The following is a 20,075-nucleotide window of genomic DNA, read 5'->3' on the forward strand; positions in this document are numbered from 1 at the left end:
ATTTTGTAATTCAGCACATGTGGTTTCGACCAAACGGGGCTTGGTTTGTGGCATCTGGTCCAGTAGTCACAGTCGCAAATATTCTCTTTCTCGACACAAGGGACATTGTACAACCTCATCACTGTTTGTATAATGGGCCTGTTGGGTGAAGAAACAATGCTGGCGCCGGACAACGCAACTCATCACTGCAACAACTGAGCCGCCTTTGTTGACCTGAGGCTGCTGCTGTTGTGCATATGTGGCCCAGACGACGTCTGATGGCTTTGAAAAAATGGCATTGTCGGTCTGATCACGTGCAATTTGAGGTTATGATGTAACCCGTCATTGAAAGTATGTGTCATTTGTCACAGGGCGACTGTGATCACTACGTCCCATCATGTACTTGCAGGGATCGGTCAGCGCCGTAAACGAACCGAACCGATAACGAGTCGACGACCGACAACAGCGTGAGCACTCCACCCGTCGGTTCACGGAGCCGCCGCACCCACTCCACTCTTCGCCATTCAATCCAACGTCACCCTTGTCCCATCGCTTTGGTCAGAACGAAAGGGTGAACAACCCTCGCGACAATCATCATGGCTCCTCTGGACCAAACGAGGATCCTGTCTATCCAGTCGCATGTCGTTTCTGGCTATGTTGGTACGTGCTCGTGTGCTGCAAGTCAATTACCCCTCACACCCCACAGGCAACCGAGCTGCAACCTTTCCTCTGCAGATGTTGGGCTATGATGTGGACGTCGTCAACACTGTGCAGTTCTCAAACCACACGGGATACGGTCACACCAATGGTACCAAGACGTCGCCGGAGCAGCTCGAGGCCATCTTCGAAGGGCTCTTCACAAATGGCCTCGTGAGCCACGCGCGTCTCTTGACCGGCTACATCCCAGGCGCAGAGGCTCTTCGGGTCATCGGCAAGCAAGTCGAGCGCATGCGTCAGAATGAAGGTCTCGTCTATCTCCTGGACCGTGAGTGTGGCCATGCGAGCGTCGGCACATGTCTGACGAGCCATCAGCCGTAATGGGCGACATTGGAACCGGCCTCTACGTGAGCCCAGATGTTGTTCCCGTGTACAAGAGCCTCTTGAAAACTGCCACCATCATTACACCGAACCAGTTTGAGACCGAGTGAGTCCAACTCCTCCTCCTCCTCAAAGACCATAGTGACTAACGGTGACCCAGGCTTCTCTCTGGCGTCAAGATTGACTCGGTGGCGTCTCTTCACGAGGCCTTGACAGCCCTACATGTCAACTACGGTGTGCCTCACGTGGTTTTGTCTTCCATTCCGCTCCCCATCTCGCTCGTCGCCGAGCTGGGCCTGCCACCACCTCCAGCATCGTACACTCGCTTTGTCCCCGACCCAAAGCCGCCTTGGTACGACGCGGTTGGAGTTGGAGCCCCAGAAGACGACATTCTCGTCTGCTTTGCAAGCACTTGGGATGGGAACAAGCCACAGACCTTCGGTTTCGCCCTGCCTACCATCCGTGGCTACTTCTCTGGCGTTGGTGACCTGTTCTCCGCCCTCGTCCTTGGACATTACCAGCGCACCTCCGAGACACAACCTGGTCTTTCTCCCCTTGCGGATGCTGTCTCGCATGCGCTCCTGACTGTACAGCAGATCCTTCTGCGCACCCATTTATACAGTCTGGACATTGCTTCGTCTGGCTCGGCAACCCCAAGGCCTATCCATGAGAACTCGCCTCATCAGGATTCGGTGATCCCCTCCGACACTGAACTCGACAACGCCCCGCCTCTTAACCCCACCGACCCGAAGCGCAAGGCTCGCCGGATGAGGCTACGTGAGATGCGAGTCGTCCAGGAGCGAGACCTAATTGTCAATGGCGGTGAAACTTGGCCGGGCAAGCACCTAGACTGGGACAAGTTGCGAGGCGATTAGCATGTCGACCATTAGAGGGCGAGCAAACGCATAGCATACAGGCAACAAGCCCCATGAAGCACGTAGAACAAGAGAGCAATTTGGAGGATGTGGGTATGAGAGGTGGTGCATGCCATTGACTAGAGATTGAGAGGGAAATCGTTCAACTACTCGGTGCGAGGCTCGTCAAGCCAGTCGAGGAACTGAGGGGTGAAGTATGAGATGATGACGGTCGCCCCTGCGCGGACAAACGACTCGACGGTCTCGAAAGCCATCTGCTTCAGGTCGTAGATGCCCTTCTCGGCACCGGCCACGACCATGGCGTACTCTCCCGAGACCTGGTACACTGCCACGGGGTGATCCGGCTCCAGCTGTGCGCAGTCGGAGACGATGTCGAGGTACGGCAGCGTGGGCTTCACCATGAGGATATCGGCACCCTCAGCCGCGTCTCGCTTCTGTAGGAAGCCGTTAGCATCATTGCATTGCTGATTGCACTCACAATAGCACGTCTCGCAAGGCCACGAGCGTTGGGAGGGAGCTGGTAGCACTTGCGGTTGCCATACTCGGGAGCACTGCCGGCGGCATCGCTATCCATTGTCAATAGTGTCCTCAAGGTCTCCGTCTCGAGAGGGCTCACCGGAATGGTCCGTACAGGCCAGACGCAAACTTGGCAGCGTAGCTCATCAGAGCTACACGGTTTCCGTAGCCGTGCTGCATGAGAGCAAGCTTGATAGCACGGATGCGCCCATCCATCATGTCACTCGGAGCAACACAGTGGGCACCAGCCTCAGCATAGGCAAGCGCAACCTCGGCAATGCGCTGGGCGGACTTCTCTGCGTCAAGGGTGGGGAAGTTGCTGTGCGTCGGGTTTGGAAGCTGAGACATGACGCCGCAGTGTCCGTGAGAAGTGTACTCGCACAAGCACACATCGACTGCCAGGAAGAGACCCGGGAAGAGCTTGGAGAGGAGGTGAAGTGCCTTGATAACCGGAGTCTCCGGGTCATCGGCAGGGGAGCCCACCTCGTCCTAAGATCGTAAGCCATCTTCCAGCAAGAAACCACTGTGGTACTTGCCTTGTTCATCTCCATGGGCACTCCGAACAGGATAACGCTCTTGAGACCCTTCTTGACCAGGGGTCCGAGGAAGCCCTCCAACTTGTTGATGCCCCAGCGCTTCTGTCCAGGGAGGGTAGCGACAATCTGCTCGGCGTCCGGGTCGTCGGAGATGAAGATGGGGTACATGAACATGTCCTTTGTGAGGTTGCGACCATTGTTCTGGTACTTGCGGAGCACGGGGTGGTGGAACCCACCGTGCAGGACGGACCTGAGAGGACGAGTCAGTGATACGATAGAGTGAAGGCACCGCCGGAAGACAGAGAGAGGGCTGCGGGACTCACGAAATGTCGAGAGGAGGAGCTTGGAATCGGAGGGACGACATGGTGGTTGTAGTAGCAAGGTGAAGATCAACCGGGGTGAACTAGGGCGACTGGACGAATGTAAGGGATAGGATGTTGAAGCAGAAGAGATGCACGCGAGGGACAGTGACAGCAAGATGGGTCGACTGGCGAGGGACGACGACTTTGAGTAGCACGAGAGACCTCCACTTTGTTCGGCCAAATCCACCCGTCCATACTGTCGTGCCGTGCCTGACGGAATCGAGTCTGACTGATCCCGCTGGCTGTTGGGTGGCCACAAGCTGCTCACTCACTCACTCGTTGCACGGCCCGACAAACGCGCTCACATTATCGCCTTCCTCGACATTATCAACTCTTTACTCCATCACAACAATCCTCGCAATCACAATGGCGACAGCACAAGCAGCACGCCCAGAACCAAACGGTACTCGGACCCTCACTGTCACCCCAACCGAGTCGGAGGCAGCGTCGACCTCAACCTCGCCACCGCCGTCCCGTGCCGACACACCAAACTCGGTCGGCGTCCTCCGTCTCCGTGGTGGCCCCGTTCGCAGGCAACGCGTCGTGTGGTCATCAGAGACTGTGGATAATGAAGGCATGGGAAAGAAGAAGTCGAAGAGTGAGTCATGTTTGGTGCAGCCTGGGGTCTGGCGCTTTATACCCGTGCTCCCGGTGCTTCCCACTCAATCCTCGTGATGTTGCCGGCTGACCTCTGGCAGTCTGCTGCATCTACCACAAGCCGCGGGCGTTTGACGAGTCATCGTCCGAGTCTGACTCGTGCTCTGACGATGATGGGGCATGCTCGGGCCACAAGGAGCACGCTACTACCCGACGTCAGCGCCCTCGGCCTGTGGGAGATGCCGAAGTGGAGAGCAGCGAGAGCTCAGAGTCGGATGGGGGTGCTGGTGACAGCCGTCCACGGTGAGTCGACACGAGCTTAGGAGCTCTGTATGAGTCCTATACTCTACGTGTAAATGCTGAACGGAGTACAGTCCGACACGCCGCGCCAAGCGCAAGCCGCACAGTCACCACGATTCGAAGATGAACAAGTACGACGTCCAGCCTACAGCCAAGGGCAAGGACAAGGCATAGCTCATTGTACCTCATGTGAAGCCAGTGTATGTATCATGCAATCGCAATGTTGATGAAATGCGGAGTGTGCTTCTAACAATGTCTATGAATGCAACGCGGGCGGAGACTGTGGCACCCGCTGTATGACACTCATCCCACAACGACCTTGTTCTCCGGCGCCAGACTGATCAGGGCAAGGCACGACAGACCGAGCTCGAACCATTCCAACTGACGGGGAGAAAGCGCTCGTCCTTTAAGACGAATGGACAGTGCCGATGCAAGCTGCTCCCGCATCCGCTTGATTGCGATAAGCGTTTTGGGATCCGCCTGGAACCGAACCCTCCGGTCAATCTGGAGGGAGGAGGCCATCACCTGTGGAGTGTCAACAACGTATATAGCACACCGGCCTCACCTTGAAGTCTGCCAAGTCACCGCACAATAGTGCAAGCCATAGCTCCTGCACTGGACCAACTTCCCAGGCATACAGTTTCTTTGACTGCATGAGGGTGAAGTAGGTGAGGAAGCTCGTGCCAAACTCGCTCTTGGGGATGCGGAAGTTGACGGAGCTGGGGTGAATCGCCACCGTCTGTTGGTTGGTAATCGTGCGGAGGCCGCCACTTGGCTCCAGTGACAGAATCTTCGGATACAGGCCGGCTGCCAAGGCAGCCTCAAGAAGGTTGTAATCTCGGCCATTGCTGTTGAACTCTTGAGGCACTGTGACAAATCGAGTACGAGCACTCCGGCTGTACCGTGCTCTAGGCTGTCAGACGGAACACCACTCCTTACTCACCTCGCAATCTCCTCCTTCTGCGCGGGAGTTGCCGCAATAAAAGACGAGTCAACCAGGTAGGCCAGCAGTTGCTGCCGCAGTTCTTCGATTTGTTGGAGGTTTTGGTGGGACACAAAGTTGCGCTTGCAGAAAGTCCTGACGAAGTTGGCATTCTCCGAAGCTCTGCGCCAGCTGTCGAATACGTTCGCAATGGTCAGGAAGTCGCTGTTACCGACAGCAAAGCTCTTCTTGGCGGCCTCAGCCTGGCCTTCAAATCCGAATGGAGTCACGAAAGGACTCTTCGAGTTGAGAGTCGCGGCGATGGTGAGGGCCGGATCAAGACATTTGAAGAGCGCGGCAACGAGAAGGAACTTGCCCAAATGCACATCCATGGGTAGCTTGCTGAGCAACCGGCCCATGGAAGTGATTTCCTCATTGGCTGTCAAGGCTTTCACCTCCACCAGCGCAGAGACTGCGCGCTGAATGTTGGTAGAGCTTGGGGGGTCTAGGGCCCTCATGAGGACGTCTTCAATGCTCGTTCCAATCTTGATTTTCAAGATCTTGATACGGAGGGCGAGATCTTGGAGGGACAGCCTAAGCATTTCTGGCACGGGGTGCTCAGCCAGTTGCGAATCGTGGCGCGCCTTGGTGAGAAGGTGGAAAGCCAGGCCCTCTTGAACACGGCCAGCACGACCACGACGCTGTTTGGCATTGCTTCGAGCAATGTACGATTCGACCAGTCGTGACAACTGGCGCTTCTCGTCATACCGCATCTCTCGTTGCTTGCCGGTGTCGATAACACACGTGATATCGGGGATCGTGACACCGGTTTCAGCAATGTTGGTAGCTGTGAGGCGTTAGCAACAACGGTACCTCGACTACTTACAGATGACAATCTTCCTGACACCTGGAGGTGGTATCTGGAACACCGCACTCTGTCCTTCAGAACTGATCGTTGAATGCAAAGGATAGATCACAAAATCCGACGATGCCCCAAACCTCGGGTGGGATTGCAATGCGTCATTGAGCTTTCGAATTTCCGCCAGACCTGGCATGAACACCAAAGTAGCAGGTGAAAATTGCTGGAGGGATGGGTCGTCAAAACAAACTTGTTCCAAAAGGCGAATGATGAGGTCGTATGGGATTTGACGGGAGTCTAGGAGATTGACGGTCTCGACTGTTTTGGGAGAGTACCGTTGGGACGACAGCTTTGTTGGGTCTGATGGCTTGCTCTCGTCGTCCGACGAATCCGTGGCCGCAGGAGTGTCTTCCGTCCATTCCAACTGTTTGGAACCAGGCTTCTTATTCCTTGTCCAAACAGCATAGGGAGATGACTCATCGATGTGCCACCCCGTTTGCTCAACGGCATCCTCCAGATAACGAACAGTCACTGGGAACGTCCGACCCGGAACTGACATGAAGGGGCAGCCCCCAAAGAATGCCGAAAGCCTCTCAGCGTCAACCGTGGCGGACATGAGAATGACCTTGAGATCCATTCGGACCAGCAGAAGTTCTTTGAGGACGATCAGAAGAAAGTCGGATTCAATGGACCGTTCGTGCACTTCGTCGACAATGATATGCGTAACTTCGTCAAATGCTGTCGATTTGCCGCCACTACCGGAGCCTCCTTCCAGCATGCGAAGGGCGATACCATTGGTGACGAACAGCAGTCGAGTGTTTGCAGAAGACTTTGATTCCAACCGAATTGAATAGCCCACCAAGGACGCATTGGACCCCATTGCTCCAGGGCTGTCACCCAGCTCAGCGGAGACACGTTGAGCAAGGGATATGGCGCTGATTCGACGAGGCTCGGTGACGAGAATCTTGCAAGGCTTGCCTTGGGCTAGGGAATGTTCCAAAATAAACGCAGGAAGCTGGGTCGATTTGCCGCAACCAGTCTCGCCGCCGAATACGAGAACTTGTGAGTTTTCCGTCGTCTTGATGATGTCGTCTCGGAAGGGAGCGATGGGTAAGGTGTCGCGGTCTTGTCGCATCTTGCGATATGATGGGGAGGAAATCCGCTTCTCGAATTGGCTTTGAAGCTCTTGTGAGTAGACAGACCCCTGAGGAACAATAACATCGGTGTTCTCCGATGGGGTGGCAACAGCTGGCTTGGAAGATACTTCGACTGTTGATGCGTTGTTGAACGCCTGTACCTTTTGGTCGACTAGATCTTTGACAACCTTCCACCTTTCGCGATTCTCAGCATCGATCTTCAGCTGATAGGCCGATTCAAGCTCGTCCCAAAGCTCTCGGTATGCCGGCGGCATCGTCCTCCAGTTTACCCCCGAAAGCATGCCGCTTTGAGAAAGCTCGTGGAGGGCGAGAGTCGAGATGTAGTTTTCGGCTTCTTCAAAACTTCCGCACGCAATGTCGTCCATCCTCCACGCTCGCCTCTTCAGCGGAGACCAGCGGATCTCAACCCCGGACCGAGCAACGCGAGCATTTCCAGAGAGTCGCGCAAAAGAAATGGCGGCGTGTTTAGCTGACTTTGACAGCGCCAATCGCAGCAGTGCTTTGGGAGTGTTTCCGCTGAACGAGAACTGCTTGGGGATGGGCATCTCGCGCACCACGATGGTCGTGTTTGTTGAAGGTGGTGGGGCTGCACCCTCCTCTGGCTGCTCAAGCATGTTTCCAAACATGCCTCCGTCGTCGCTGTCGTCGTCAAAGTCGCCCGATGGCTCCGCAGGTTCTGATGCCGCGTGACTGGGAGTGGCCACTTGAGATGCTTCGACCGTCGATGGGGGTGCAGGAGATGATCGATTGGAGTCCGGAAGGCCCTTGAGCTTTGTCTCCAGAAGTTGCATGTCTCGCTTCGACTTGAGAGCCTTGAGAATGACGTCTGGGTAGGTTGGTTGACGTTTCAACGTAAGAGAGCTCACCGGCATCCTTTCGGCTGAACATGTATTGTTTCTCCACCTTGGCAATCTTGTTTTTCAGCTTGACCATTTCTGGCGTCTCCATGACAACAGCGTTCGTTTTGCCCTTCTTGCCCTTGGCTTTGCCAGTACCAGCTGATATCCTCAAGCTGTCGAGTTCGAGCATGAGCTGGGCCCAATCTTGATTCTCCTTGTTGATGTCGAGCTCGGCCTCAGAGTCCGACTCAGGATCAGAGTCGGAGCCACCTTGCGATTGAAATAAAGAAGCAGATACTGATGCCTCCATAGACGCCGAATCCTGGGTTGGAATGACCGTGGTTTCTGTGGCAGGCGGTGGTGATATCGCAGGCGGCGCTTCCTCGACTGCCACGTCTAGCAAGGGGGCATCAAGAGATGATGGGTTCGCTTCTGCCAGGTCAACTCGCTGCCTTGGACAATGAAAGCACAACCCACCAAAGAACTCAGTTTCTCCCTGGATGTTGCCCTTCACCACCTGTCGACTTTCATCCTCGGACATGTGGAGCCACATCTTCGAGGGTCAGCTTGGTTGCGCGCTTTCGCTTACCCATTCGAAGCCCTCCTGCCACCCTTGGCCTTGAAGCATCCCCTCCAGAATGTACTGCTTCACTCTGTCGGATGGGAAACCAGAGCGAAGTAAGACCTGATAGGCGATATACACTCTCGAGAGTGTCTTGTCTCCGTCTGGCTGGGAGGGATCAGGTGGCATACCTTGCGTTCGATGACCACTTGCTTCCTCGTAGTCCTGGATGGCATATGAGAGAATTTCATTCCGTGTCGTCTCATCCATAGTCAAACGAGGAAACGATGCAGCAAACCTGGCATCAAACTCAATGGCCTTTTGTGTTAGCGATGTGCTGTGTTGGCGGCTCACCTTCAGAACTCGCGACACCTCCTTGTCCGACCGTTCTTGAAGCCTATCTACCAGACCTTGCAAGACCGCTTGTTCCAAGGTTTGATCACTGTCCCATGAATCAACTTGGCCGTCCTCGGGGGGTGGGATAGCATCTTTTGGCCCCTGGGAAGTCGAGGTCTGATGCGGCTGATCAAGGGCGGGCCGAGTCGCGATTTCTTGGTTTGCTGGGGCCGCGTCTGCCTCGGGCTCCGATGCCGCTGCCGAAGCTGCAGCCTCTGCTTCGGCTTTGGCTTTCTTTGTTGGGACAGACGTGGTACCGTACCCACGTTGGACCGCTGAAGCAGCCGAGTCAGTACTAGGCATAAAGACAAAAAGGGAAAGCTAGCTTGAACTCACGCTTCAGTGAAAGCTTCTTCTTCCCCATCGCGGGCGATGAAGTGGCGACTCTGAGACAAGTGAGTTGATGATAAAGCGTGCGCCCATCGACTTGGGAGGGATATGCAGTCGCCGATGTTGTTGAATGTCGAGTACGCGGCGGGTTGGACCACAGAGCAAAGCATCAACAGAGATTTCGAGCGGTGGTGGTCAGGTTGACAGGGATGTTGAGGTGGAGGGGGGTGGAATGACATGTGGGGCCCCAGCCCCCGAGTCGTGGTTGCCGTTGCCCGCCATCATGACAAACCAACAAAGGTGTGTGTAAGCGCGCGCGCGCCATTTCAACCACGGCGCGTTACCTACCAACCACCCACCCCCACCCAGTCTTGCCATTGCCACCACCCACAAACCCACCCCACCCACCCGGCCTTGCTCACATCAGCAAACCACAGGCCACTCTTACTCACCCCCCCCCCTCTCCCCCTCCGACGTGACCATGATCCTCTCGGCTTAATAACAGCACTGGCCCTCCCTTCCTTGACTTGACCGCAGCTCAGACACGACACTCTCGCCACCCAACGACGACGTCGGTCTCAACCGGTCCAGCAAGCCAGCAAGCCAACACCCAGAAGCAACAGAGCAAGCCGGCAAGGCGGCAAGACAGCAAGCGATCAAGCCACCCAGGCCTGTCAGCAAGCCATGCCAAAGCGCAAGCTGTCCTCTGCAGACTCTGCACCAGCACCACCACCGTCCCTGGCATCACTCGACGCCGCCCTCGACCTTCTCGCGTGCGAGACATTCACCCGCCTCCAGGCGCTGACCTCCAAGTTCGAAGTCGCGGCTGGCGTCAGGCTTAATGACGGCGTTGTCAAGCACAGATGGGACGAGGCCGTCAAGCGGTACTGGGTCATGAAGAGCATGGACGACCTCTCGTGTGGAGGAGCTCGTAACCTCAAGGCCGCGCCGCTGGAGGATGACTGCTCCCCGCATGGGGAAGTTCGTATGCGCGACGGCGATGCTGAGGCGAATGGAACGGCCCATGGTGAGTTTGAATCTGCCAAAGCCACTAACACCGGTGCAGATGACTCCCATTACGAACGTCCGCTACCAAAAAGCCACCATCCTGGGGCGGTCATTGCGTTTAGGTTGGATTCGGATGAGGAGGTCCAGTGGCGACGATGGTCTCCTAAAGCTGGTGACGTCGTGATCATTGAGCTCCAAGATGGTACTACCTGGCCTGGCAAGGTGCGGAAAGCTTACCACGCTAGCCCTGTTACTTTGCTGACCTTGACAGGTCATCGACAAGCGTGTGTTCTTCCAAGGGCGAACCATACCCCGTGGAAACCACTTCTACGCTGTGCGCATCTACAACGACATGGAGCCGTGAGTATTCGACAGCATGGCTGTGAACGCCGGTGCTGACTTGTCCCCTCCCAGAACTGTAACTGTGAAGTCCCGACTGGTTCCGTTTGGCCTACGACCGACGCCCCCGCTGCTGGCGTCAACAAGTCTTCTGAGTGCCTACAACCATGCTGCCAACCCCACTCAGTTCGACATGCTGGCCAGCAGCCGCGAGTCAGCAGCTGCCCACGCCCGCTCGCACCCTGGTGTCAGCGATGACGAGGACTCCATGGCCAAAATAAGGGCCTCAAAAGACGCTTGGAAGAAGTTTGTCAACTGGCTCATGGATGAACGGCGAGTGGAGAAACTGCGATCTCTGTGCGAAGAACGAGACCGTCGCCTCAAAGCTGTTGCGAGATCAGAGACACGCGACCTCTGCCCAGGCGAGTGCAACCGCGAGGAGTCGGACGCCGTTGAGGGCTCCAAGAAACGACGCGTCGCTGTGACAGCCTCACCACAGTTGTACGCCAGCACACCCAATACGGTTTACAAGCTGGAAGGTGATGAGCCCGATCGCGGTGGTATTTTTCAGATCGCCGCGATCCCATCACTACCACCATCGGGCAACACCGCTTCGCCTTCCAACAGCATCAGGTCACCAGCACCAATGGCCTCTTACATTCGTCCTGCACTGGCAACGCCCTACCGATCCAGCTCCCCCCGACGGGCAGATCGTCGCAGGGGAAGTGGATTCCCCGGCCTTGGCGAGTTCAGCCCACGGGCTCGTGGTGGAACATACACTCCCCCGCGGGTGCTTCCCTCAGGAGACGAAACGGCCCCTTATGCGTCCCCAAGCCCGGCTCCCCCATCCCTAAAGAGCTTCGACTTCGTCAGTCCGTTAGGCGCCTCTAAGTTCGTCAAGGCCATTCTGGACGTTGATCAAGATACGATCATGGTTTCCCGAAATGGGGCCAAGGGCCCAAGCTTGGAGGCTGTCGAAGAGGAAGTCGAGGAGGAGGGGTGGACTGTCGTTCCCAAGGGTCGTACCAAGCGCGCTGGGTCAGCGCCACCTGTCAAGACCAAAGAGCCTCAAGCCCGGCCTATTGGAGTTTCGAGTGATGACATGCTGCTGTGATACCTAGCACTGTCCCCCTTCCGTTCTACATGTTGTCTGTCCCGCATCGTTTGTGTTATACCCCGTCATTGATAAAGCACATGTATTTGGCCGAGCAATGGCATTCATTCAGGGCACTGAGAAGAGAACTTTGTTATCAACGAAGTGGAGGGCGGTGGAGGTGGAGTCCTCGCAATGTTTTCATTTTGAATCTCATTCCTCTTTCTCACTTCAACTCACTCACTCGACCGTCGATCGCATGCCAAGTTCATGCTACGAGTTGTCAGATCAATAATGACAACCGTTTCTCCCTCAAGGCCCATCGTCGCGGTAATCGGGACCACTGGAGTGGGCAAATCGAATCTGGCAGTGTCTCTCGCCCAGTCACTGGCAACAGGTCCGCACAGCGATTCGCGCCCCACCACTGGTGTCGTTCTCTCGGCAGACTCGATGCAGCTGTACAAGGGCCTCGATGTTATCACCAACAAGGTTACCGAGGAAGAGAAGGGTGGAATCGAGCACTGGGGTCTGGACGTAGTCACTCCAGGAGAGGGAGGGAGCTGGGAGCTCGGCAAGTGGTGCTCTGAAGCCGACCTCAAGGTAAGTGATACAGTTGGTCTCCTCTGACTGAGAGCCAGGTGAACTCGACCCCCGATTCCATGCTGCCTATTATTTGTGGAGGTACACACTACTTCATTCAACACTTTCTCTTTCCTCCCGAGGAGCTCTCCTTCGAACGCCCGACTCCAGCAGGACCCAATCGCGCTTGGAGCCCTCCAAGTCCCATGCCTCCAGTTCCCCCGGATCTTGACCATGATCTGAAACGACTTCTTGAGTCCTTTTGGACTGCAGACCCAGTGTATCCACCTCATGAGAGCACTGGTAAGACGACCGACACGGAATCTGGGGATCGAGAAAGCCATCGACTGCTGAGTATCTGGCAGCTTCTTGAAGCCGTTGATCCGCTCGAGGCGGGCCGCTGGCACTGGCGCGACAGCCGCAAGGTCCGCCGTGGGCTTGAGCGGTGGTGGGAGCGAGGAGGAGTCCAATTGCACCCGCATGAGGATGAAAGCGACCCCATAGCTCCGAGCGGGCAATCGCAAAGTGGACGACGAGCGAGGTATGATGTCTTCCAAGAGGCTAGCTCACGACCCAGGTTTCGTACGTTGATCTTCTGGGTTTACGAACCGCTGGTCAGCTTGAAACCACGCCTCGATGCACGCGTAGACAAGATGGTCGAAGTGAGTCGAGAGTCTGCATCTCAGGCAGCCCTCTGACTGCCCAGAATGGACTACTTCAAGAGATCGAAGAGCTTCGGAAAGTTGCAGCCGAGTTCTATCCCACAATGGATGCCGGAGGCCCCACAGAGGGCATCTTCCAATCAATTGGTATATGTCGATTTGGTCTGACAACCCACTGAGCAATCCCAGGCTACAAGGAGTTTGCGGACCTTGCCCTTCCTCAGGTTGACCCAACGTCAACGCCTTCTTTCAAAGCCATGGTCGATCGCACAAAGCTATCCACGCACCAGTACGCCAAATCACAGATTAAGTGGATACGAAAACAACTTCTTCCTGCTGTTAGAGAAGCCCGAGCTGTCGGAGGTGATGTGCAAATCTTCGTTGTTCAAGGCGGGGTGGCAGGAGAGCCAGTCGCACGAGACGTGCTCTCTCGTAAGTCACCCACGTCAACGACCGCGAGGTTGGAGTTCACACTTCAGGTTTCCTGTCACGAGAGGATCTTCCTGATCCCACCAAAGTTGGTCATGCGGATGCTGGGCTGCTGCTTCAGGACCTCTCAACGGCTGAGGCGAAGGTCCCCAACACCGCCGAGTAAGCGCAGAGACGGCCGTTCTGACCTGATCTGCAACGCTGACCGGCATACAGTCGTCAGATTCTAAACTCCAAACGGTTGTGCGAGTCGTGTTCATCCCCTGGTCGTCCATACCCTGTTCCGACCAAAGAGTGGGCCGATCATTTGAAGTCCAAGGTTCACAAGAGGTCAGTAACTGTGTTATGCTCAAATCATGGCTCTGACAGGTTGCGCAGGAACACGAAGTTTGCAACACAGTCCAGGGAGGAGTGGATCGAGGAGATGAAGGCGAAGGGGAGGGCGAAGAAGGCGGCGAGAGATCAACTGGCCGCTACAAAGCCACCATCTAATCCAGAAGCGTGAGGGACTGTCACAGTCCTGCCGCCACGTTACATACTAGCATCGTAGTACATGTCATTGCATAGCGGCACAATATCATGAGCGTCCAATGTGAATGAGGTAACATTGCTTGGTGCTCATAAGACGCAATGACAGACAATTTGCCCGCTTAGGCACCTCATGTGGTGCCCGGGTTCACTCAGCTCGCCATACCAACCAATGAGAAAAGTGAGTGGTCTTGCAGATCATCTCTATGTACATGGTTTGATCTGCTTTTGAATGGCATGCGCCAGCCCACTGTTGGAACAACCGGAGGACCAGGAACCATAATTCAGCTACATTCCCGACGCCTTGGTCTGCAGGACGACCCTCCAAGCACCCACTCCATTGGATGTTCATAGCTTGCTGTGAATTCTCTGTACGGTTTCAACTGGAGATTCATCGGTTGCGAGAGTGTAGTGTCCCAGTAGGCAAGAGAGAGAGGAACGTAGAGCTACTTGTTGAGGTTACGTCTCGGGGCTCTCAGTCCCCGCTGGATTCGTAAGGAGTTTTAAATCGCTGTCTTGCATAGAGGGACGTCCTTTATGGACAGGAAGCGAAGTAAGGGTCCTCCTCTGCACTATACGCATACGGGGAGTGGCAGCACTGACATCGAAACCTGTCTCTTAAACACCTGACAAAAGTGTTGGCAGGTAGTCGCGGGTGAAATGGACGCAGGAGTGATGCTTGGTATGTGTTTCCGGGTCGGCCCGCACTGAGTGACCTGATGCTAAAGCTAAGGATGGCTGCGCAGCACATCTGATTTGACTATGAAGGGACGGGTGATATTGTCAAGTACCACAATGTAAAAGGGTAAACGGTAATTGTCAGGAGGCGGCTTCATTATATTCCACCAGATATCACATAAATAGCCCAGGATAGTATTCGATGAGTTCACCAGCATAGTGAGGTTGGTTGACTAGCCAAGGGTGAGTGTGCTTTCACTAACACGGAGGACACATTATTTGCGCTGCACTCTCCCCCCATGAGTATGTACCACGCCGGAGATGTCTTTATGACCTGCACCATTCGCCTCTGGGAATAACTGAATTCCTCGCGGTGCAGTGCACTACATTTGAGCTCAGTTTGTGTTCTTGACTTGATCAGTTAACCCTCGACATGTGTGCTCGTCTCCTGCTGGTGAAACGTGTCTCTTTTGTACTGGGGATAATGTGAGTCAATAGTCGGTATCCCGGCGCTGATCACGGCCACAAAACTGTTACGGCAAGTTCATGCGCCGGAATCGATCTCTGCACAACTTGCCTTGTGGCGATGTTCGTGATTCTCTTCACTTGCCTCGCAGCGCTGTTTGTGATTCTGTTGCGACATGTGGCTGGGAGTGATTCCAAACCATTCAAGTTGAAATGTTATACTTCCGGCATTTTGAAAGAAGGGTGGAGACAAGAATCACGGTGGGAACAGGGGATCGAACAGTAGAGGACTAGACTCATTACATACTGGAGGGCATGAGACCTAAAGTTTCTCTTCTAGAACGGGGTATTTAATAGACACTCTGTTCTCGAAAAAAAAAGATATGTAATAATTGAAACGGGTGTGCAAATAAGGCAAAGGTGTGAGAGAGTGTGATGCAGAGTATCTATAGGCGTGGGTACGGATCAAGAATAGTGTAGTGAAGTTGACTCAAACTTGTTGATTTCTTCAGAACTTCCGTTGTGGAGACTTCCCGTGTTGGAGTGTGCGTTTGAGGCAGAGCCGAAGGACATTTTTGAGGGTTTGCAGTGTTAGAGATTCCAGTGGCAAATTAAGCCTGCAGACATACCTGTTGTGTGTGAGATATCTCCTCTAGTGATTATTAGAGATGAAGTGGTGTGTGGCCGGGCCAAATTCGGGGAGGGGGGGGGGGGGGGGTCCTTACACAACTTCGAATTCTTGATTGTGGCAACCAGGGGTTGGAAACTTTGTGGCAGGGATGTAGAAAGTGTCAAGAACCACAATGTCAAATGGTAACGGGTAATTGTCAGGAGGCGGCTTCATTATATTCCAACAGAAATTGGACTGGAGGCTTCCATACCGGATTTGGCCAGTACATTGGTGATGTAGTGTTCGAGAGACGGCTAGAGTGTTTGAACGGTTGCTGGAAGGATTCTGAAACCAAGAAATCAGTGTGCTGCGCCAGAATTTGAGATTTCGAAATGTGCGTTGAGTTCAATCAAGAACTTATCCAAAGTTTCGCGATTATTGCAGGCAATGACACGGTCCACATCAGCCAATAATAGGTCTGGCTTTGGATAATCAAATTGAGATACCTCTCGCAAGACGTCGTACTTGAACATCTTGGCAAACACAAATTTGATCAGACTCCAACTTCGAAGGTTGAGTTCTTCGAAAGCTTGAGGAAATTGAGAGCCTGTAATTGAGATGAAGGCCGAAGCAGAATGGTCTCAAAATTACATGTTTGTCAGAAAGGTTCAAACAGCCCGATTGGAGCCTGTCGCAATAATGCGCTCTCGGGCGAGTGCTCCCCAAATTCGATTATTTGGCCTCTATTTCGACTCGATTGCGACTCTAGTCGATTAGAATCGACTCAGAATAATCGACTCAGAATCGTATTCTGAGTCGAGTTGTAGCTCTCACCCTATTATTACCGACTTTCTAACTCGATTCTAGCTATACTTCCGTAGTACAGCTTGTTGGCCTGATTCTGCATCGCGCTTTGCCTTATTACGACAGAGCCTTGTCGGTCAAAATACCACTTTCGCAGTCCTCTTACGGCTGCAATGCTGCAGATACATCTTCTCAAATAGGTGATTTGTGTTCACATGGATGTTCTGTACAGACTACGGACGTAATCCAGACGTTAGGAGCAATTTCAAGAATTGTCGAATTTCCATTAGAAAAACCTAATGATTTTTGCATTGTAATGAAAGTCGGTGGGTATTGATCAGAGACCACTAATATTTTCTGTAACTATACTCCTGTGCAGCGGGTGTATGTTTGGCGTATGCGGTCCCCCTTTCGTGTATTTCTGGAGGTGCTATCGGCTTTCAAAGGTCGAGAAATTGAGGAATTGAGTACTGTGCATTGAAGTTTGTAGAATTGTCCAGGACACTAGTGTTGTCTTCTATCCAAGTAGAACTAACTTCATTGCTCACCACGTGGGGACTTGTGATCCTCGTAAAGGACCAAACTTGCAAAACGAAGGCTGTGGAAGTGCATGTCAAATCGTCTCTTGGCATCATTCTGCCTTAGGAGAAAAATAGGTGTCGGACAGCTATGCTACTGCTTCTGTCCCAAAAGATGCAGGGAGCGCGCTTTCGACCAGGAGAGGATGTCCACGTTCAGACTTGACAGGTGAGTGCGGTCTACTCTTCTCGTTTGTCTGCGCGTGTTGGACTATAATGAAGCCGCCTTCTGACAATTAACGGTCACCCTTTTACATTGTGGTTCTGACAGTGCGCTCTTAGATCTAGGAACAGTAAATGACCTACGCCGTGTTCAGTGCAATCGTGGGGTGGTTTGTCAGAATTGACCTCTCCACCCGGATCTGTGCGTAACAGAATAGGGCTTGGGCATCCAGCTGCACTTCCACTTCGGTAATGTAGGCTACAACGGCCAGAATGGCGTTGCTGCTGTTTTTGTGGAATGCGAGGTGAATCAGGCCTGTGAGGATGCTTAGTGTAGAAAGTTCCCCAGTATCGGTACCCACGATTGGAAGGAACGGAGGCTGGTCCCCACAGATCTACGTGCACTCTGGCTCACCTGCCGACCTGTCAAGAACCACAATGTGGGGGGCTAACCTGTGATTTTCAGGAGGCAGCTTGATTATATGCAACAGGTCGGTGGCCCTCAGAATGCAAGATCACGCTCATGTAATTAAGAAGTATTCTGCTATTTTCCTTGACACTCATCATTCATATTACGTTGGAATTCCTATCAAGGCGCTTACTGTTGTTTAAAACTATCTAGTCCAGGCACGTTCAGGTTTGTGTGAGATCCAGGAAATGAAAAGTCTCGGATCGCTCTCACTGGCCAACGCTACTTTCGACAACGTTCTCGACGTCCCCAGCTGGGCTCTAATACAACTACCTTTCGGTTCAAAAGACCCGTGGGAAATATGGCAATTCAACAATACAATGGTCAACCATCAAACCGGCAAAATTGGGCTTTCTGCCACTCTAAACCCGTCCATGGATCTCTACGCGACCAATCTAGCCTCTGTGGGTAGTACCGGACCCTCTCCTGCTGCTGACTTATCAGATTGGCACCTTCGTCTAGGCCTGAACGTTGAGGACGTCTACAGGCTGTACAAGGATAGGTCACCTGTTACTTCCATAAGCTCAAAATGTGAACGAATTCGTCTGCTCTTGCTGCATTCTTGTCAAACGAGAGTGACTTCCCTGACCAGAGAGTACGTCGAAGCGCAACCCCATACCACTTCTGGATCACGCTCTGTGCCCTGTGTGTTGCCAGGAGGTTCAAGCGGCCCACCCTGAAATGACTATGTCTTTGCAACGCAGACTTGGGAACCCGCCAGGGTAGGGGAGGCAAGAGTGAGGATGGGCTGCAAGCAGTTCAACGCAGAAGTTACTGTTTGCAGTGTTGGAAAATAATGAGCCGCCTCCTAACAATTCCCGGTTACGATTCTTTTGGTTTGCGGTTCTTGACATACAGGCCATCCATGGCTGCAAGGTTCAGCGAGCTCCTGGTAAGACATTATGGGCACAATGCTTCTACTCGCTTAGTCTACTCTGCTATTCCATTTGGTCATTACCGTTATAGCTATTAACTGGACGCTTGAAAACACCAGCTCGTCGTAGATACACTCGCGGCTTCCCTCCTTCGCCTCCTGGTGCTGATGCCGTTTGCTTCGGCCACTTCTCCGATTGCCGGTTCCCCGTTTGCTTTGTAGTTCTTGACACAGACCTCTTCGGGAAGGGATGGTGGTACGCTAACGCCAAGGATTAGACGATTTTCCAAGCTTACGTGGTATGCATACAGTCTAGGTTGGCAGTTGTGGCAGTGGGGGCGAACTCGAGGCAGCGAGCTCGCGGTATCAGCTGAGCCTCCAACCATAACCCGTCGCACACGCATACATAAACGTAAGGCCTACTTTAGTCCTCAGGTCCGGATTCTTCATACTCCAATCATGGATCTGTTCCTCCTATGACGGGAGAGGCGGACAGGCGTTCCCACCTACTACGCTGACTTCACAGGTGGCGGCCCTTCATGAGCATGCCGATTGGTATACTGGGCTGGACTAGCAGGCAGGTCACGGCTCCGAGGAGTCGTCAATCGGTGAGTGGCGTCAAGACAAGCTCTCTGGGTACCCAAGCTTGACAGGCCCCACGACATGTAAGCACGCTGATGACATGACACGCCCTTGATGACCCACACCAAGAAGCCGCCACTGTCCTTCTCCATCCATCCATCTGAACCGAGATTGTCCTCCCGCTCGGCGTAGTTTCTTGTTCCCTCGTTGGTTTGGGTTCGAGTACGGTTACCGCTGTCTCGAGAACCTGCTGGGAGGTATGCCTACATGGGCAGCCGTCTTCGAAGCTTGACTGCCCGTCTGTTCCTGCTAATCGGTCTCGACCGAAGGTAGATGTTGTTTGCGAGGACACATGTCACTTCTATGCAAAGATTTGCACTCAAGGCAGTTCTGGGGAAAATTTACGCGGGCCAACTCCACATCAACAATTCAACGAGGAAAGGAGGTTTTTACTGAATCGTAAAGTGCCACTCGTCATCCCGTTGATCCATTTCCGAGGTTCGCTCCGTCTATCTCTGACAAACTTGGGTTGAGGCTCCCTCGAAAGGAATGTAGAAGAGGCTAATCGAATGCCGAATCACTAACTGGCCTTGTATCTCGCTAGGTCGCCATGTGGCAGGGAATTATCACCGCTATGGCTAGAGGGCACCCACGAATGCCTGCTTGATTCACCTATCCAGCGCCTCATGCACTGCGAGGTTTGAGTACTATGAAAGTAGCGGTCAAATCCGTGGCAAAGTCGGCGGACCTTCCTCATTCCTTGAGGTATGGCAGAACTTGAACGGGCTCCCATAAGGAGTTCGTCCGCCACTGATGCCACAGGCGATGGAAGTTTCCCTTGGATGAGTGAAGGTCCGAGAGCGCAACTTACTGTTTCCGTTTCCCATTAGTTCTTGAAGCCTGTCCGAGCACTGTACTCCAAGCCTGGTGCTACGCACAGTGCTTAC

The 20,075-nt window shown here is 53.7% G+C and overlaps 5 protein-coding genes across 5 annotated transcripts; 3 read left to right on the top strand and 2 right to left on the bottom strand.

Annotated features, from left to right (window-relative positions):
- Positions 1-575: 575 nt before the first annotated feature.
- On the top strand, positions 576-1,892 carry BUD16 (Putative pyridoxal kinase BUD16; the record flags this gene model as incomplete). The annotated part of the gene is made up of 4 exons (XM_062771234.1): positions 576-639; positions 686-964; positions 1,012-1,123; positions 1,178-1,892. 4 exons carry the CDS (start codon positions 576-578, stop codon positions 1,890-1,892), a joined length of 1,170 nt encoding a protein of 389 aa, XP_062627218.1.
- Positions 1,893-1,981: 89 nt separating this feature from the next.
- HEM2 (Delta-aminolevulinic acid dehydratase) lies at positions 1,982-3,432 on the bottom strand. Its single transcript, XM_062771235.1, has 5 exons — positions 3,268-3,432; positions 2,933-3,194; positions 2,509-2,897; positions 2,371-2,458; positions 1,982-2,326 (listed from the first exon to the last, which is right to left on the bottom strand). Exons 1-5 carry the CDS (start codon positions 3,306-3,308, stop codon positions 2,039-2,041), a joined length of 1,068 nt encoding a protein of 355 aa, XP_062627219.1. The 5' UTR covers positions 3,309-3,432; the 3' UTR covers positions 1,982-2,038.
- Positions 3,433-3,672: 240 nt separating this feature from the next.
- On the top strand, positions 3,673-4,210 carry YPI1 (Type 1 phosphatases regulator YPI1; the record flags this gene model as incomplete). Its single annotated transcript, XM_062771236.1, has 2 exons — positions 3,673-3,904; positions 4,005-4,210. The coding sequence occupies 2 exons, from the start codon at positions 3,673-3,675 to the stop codon at positions 4,208-4,210; spliced, it is 438 nt and encodes a 145-aa protein (XP_062627220.1).
- Positions 4,211-4,506: 296 nt separating this feature from the next.
- On the bottom strand, positions 4,507-9,302 carry SPBC15C4.05 (putative helicase; the record flags this gene model as incomplete). Its single annotated transcript, XM_062771237.1, has 9 exons — positions 4,507-4,707; positions 4,769-5,099; positions 5,147-5,972; positions 6,012-7,967; positions 8,008-8,412; positions 8,458-8,533; positions 8,570-8,860; positions 8,897-9,213; positions 9,275-9,302. 9 exons carry the CDS (start codon positions 9,300-9,302, stop codon positions 4,507-4,509), a joined length of 4,431 nt encoding a protein of 1,476 aa, XP_062627221.1.
- Positions 9,303-9,664: 362 nt separating this feature from the next.
- Positions 9,665-13,544, top strand: miaA (tRNA dimethylallyltransferase; the record flags this gene model as incomplete). Its single annotated transcript, XM_062771238.1, has 7 exons — positions 9,665-10,295; positions 10,335-10,498; positions 10,548-10,636; positions 10,691-11,709; positions 12,106-12,308; positions 12,431-12,719; positions 13,387-13,544. Exons 1-7 carry the CDS (start codon positions 9,953-9,955, stop codon positions 13,542-13,544), a joined length of 2,265 nt encoding a protein of 754 aa, XP_062627222.1. The 5' UTR covers positions 9,665-9,952.
- Between the last annotated feature and the right edge of the window lie 6,531 nt (positions 13,545-20,075).

The sequence above is a fragment of the Vanrija pseudolonga genome, chromosome 3 (assembly GCF_020906515.1).
Source record: "Vanrija pseudolonga chromosome 3, complete sequence".
Classification (NCBI taxonomy): domain Eukaryota; kingdom Fungi; phylum Basidiomycota; class Tremellomycetes; order Trichosporonales; family Trichosporonaceae; genus Vanrija; species Vanrija pseudolonga.

Coding starts and splice junctions, on each gene's coding strand:
- HEM2 (XM_062771235.1), bottom strand. CDS start 3,308: ATGTCGTCCCTCCGATTCCAAGCTCCTCCTCTCGACATTTC. Junction 2,459..2,508: donor GGCCTGTACGGACCATTCCG/GTGAGCCCTCTC, acceptor GACAATGGATAG/CGATGCCGCCGGCAGTGCTC. Junction 2,327..2,370: donor GCCTTGCGAGACGTGCTATT/GTGAGTGCAATC, acceptor GGCTTCCTACAG/AAGCGAGACGCGGCTGAGGG.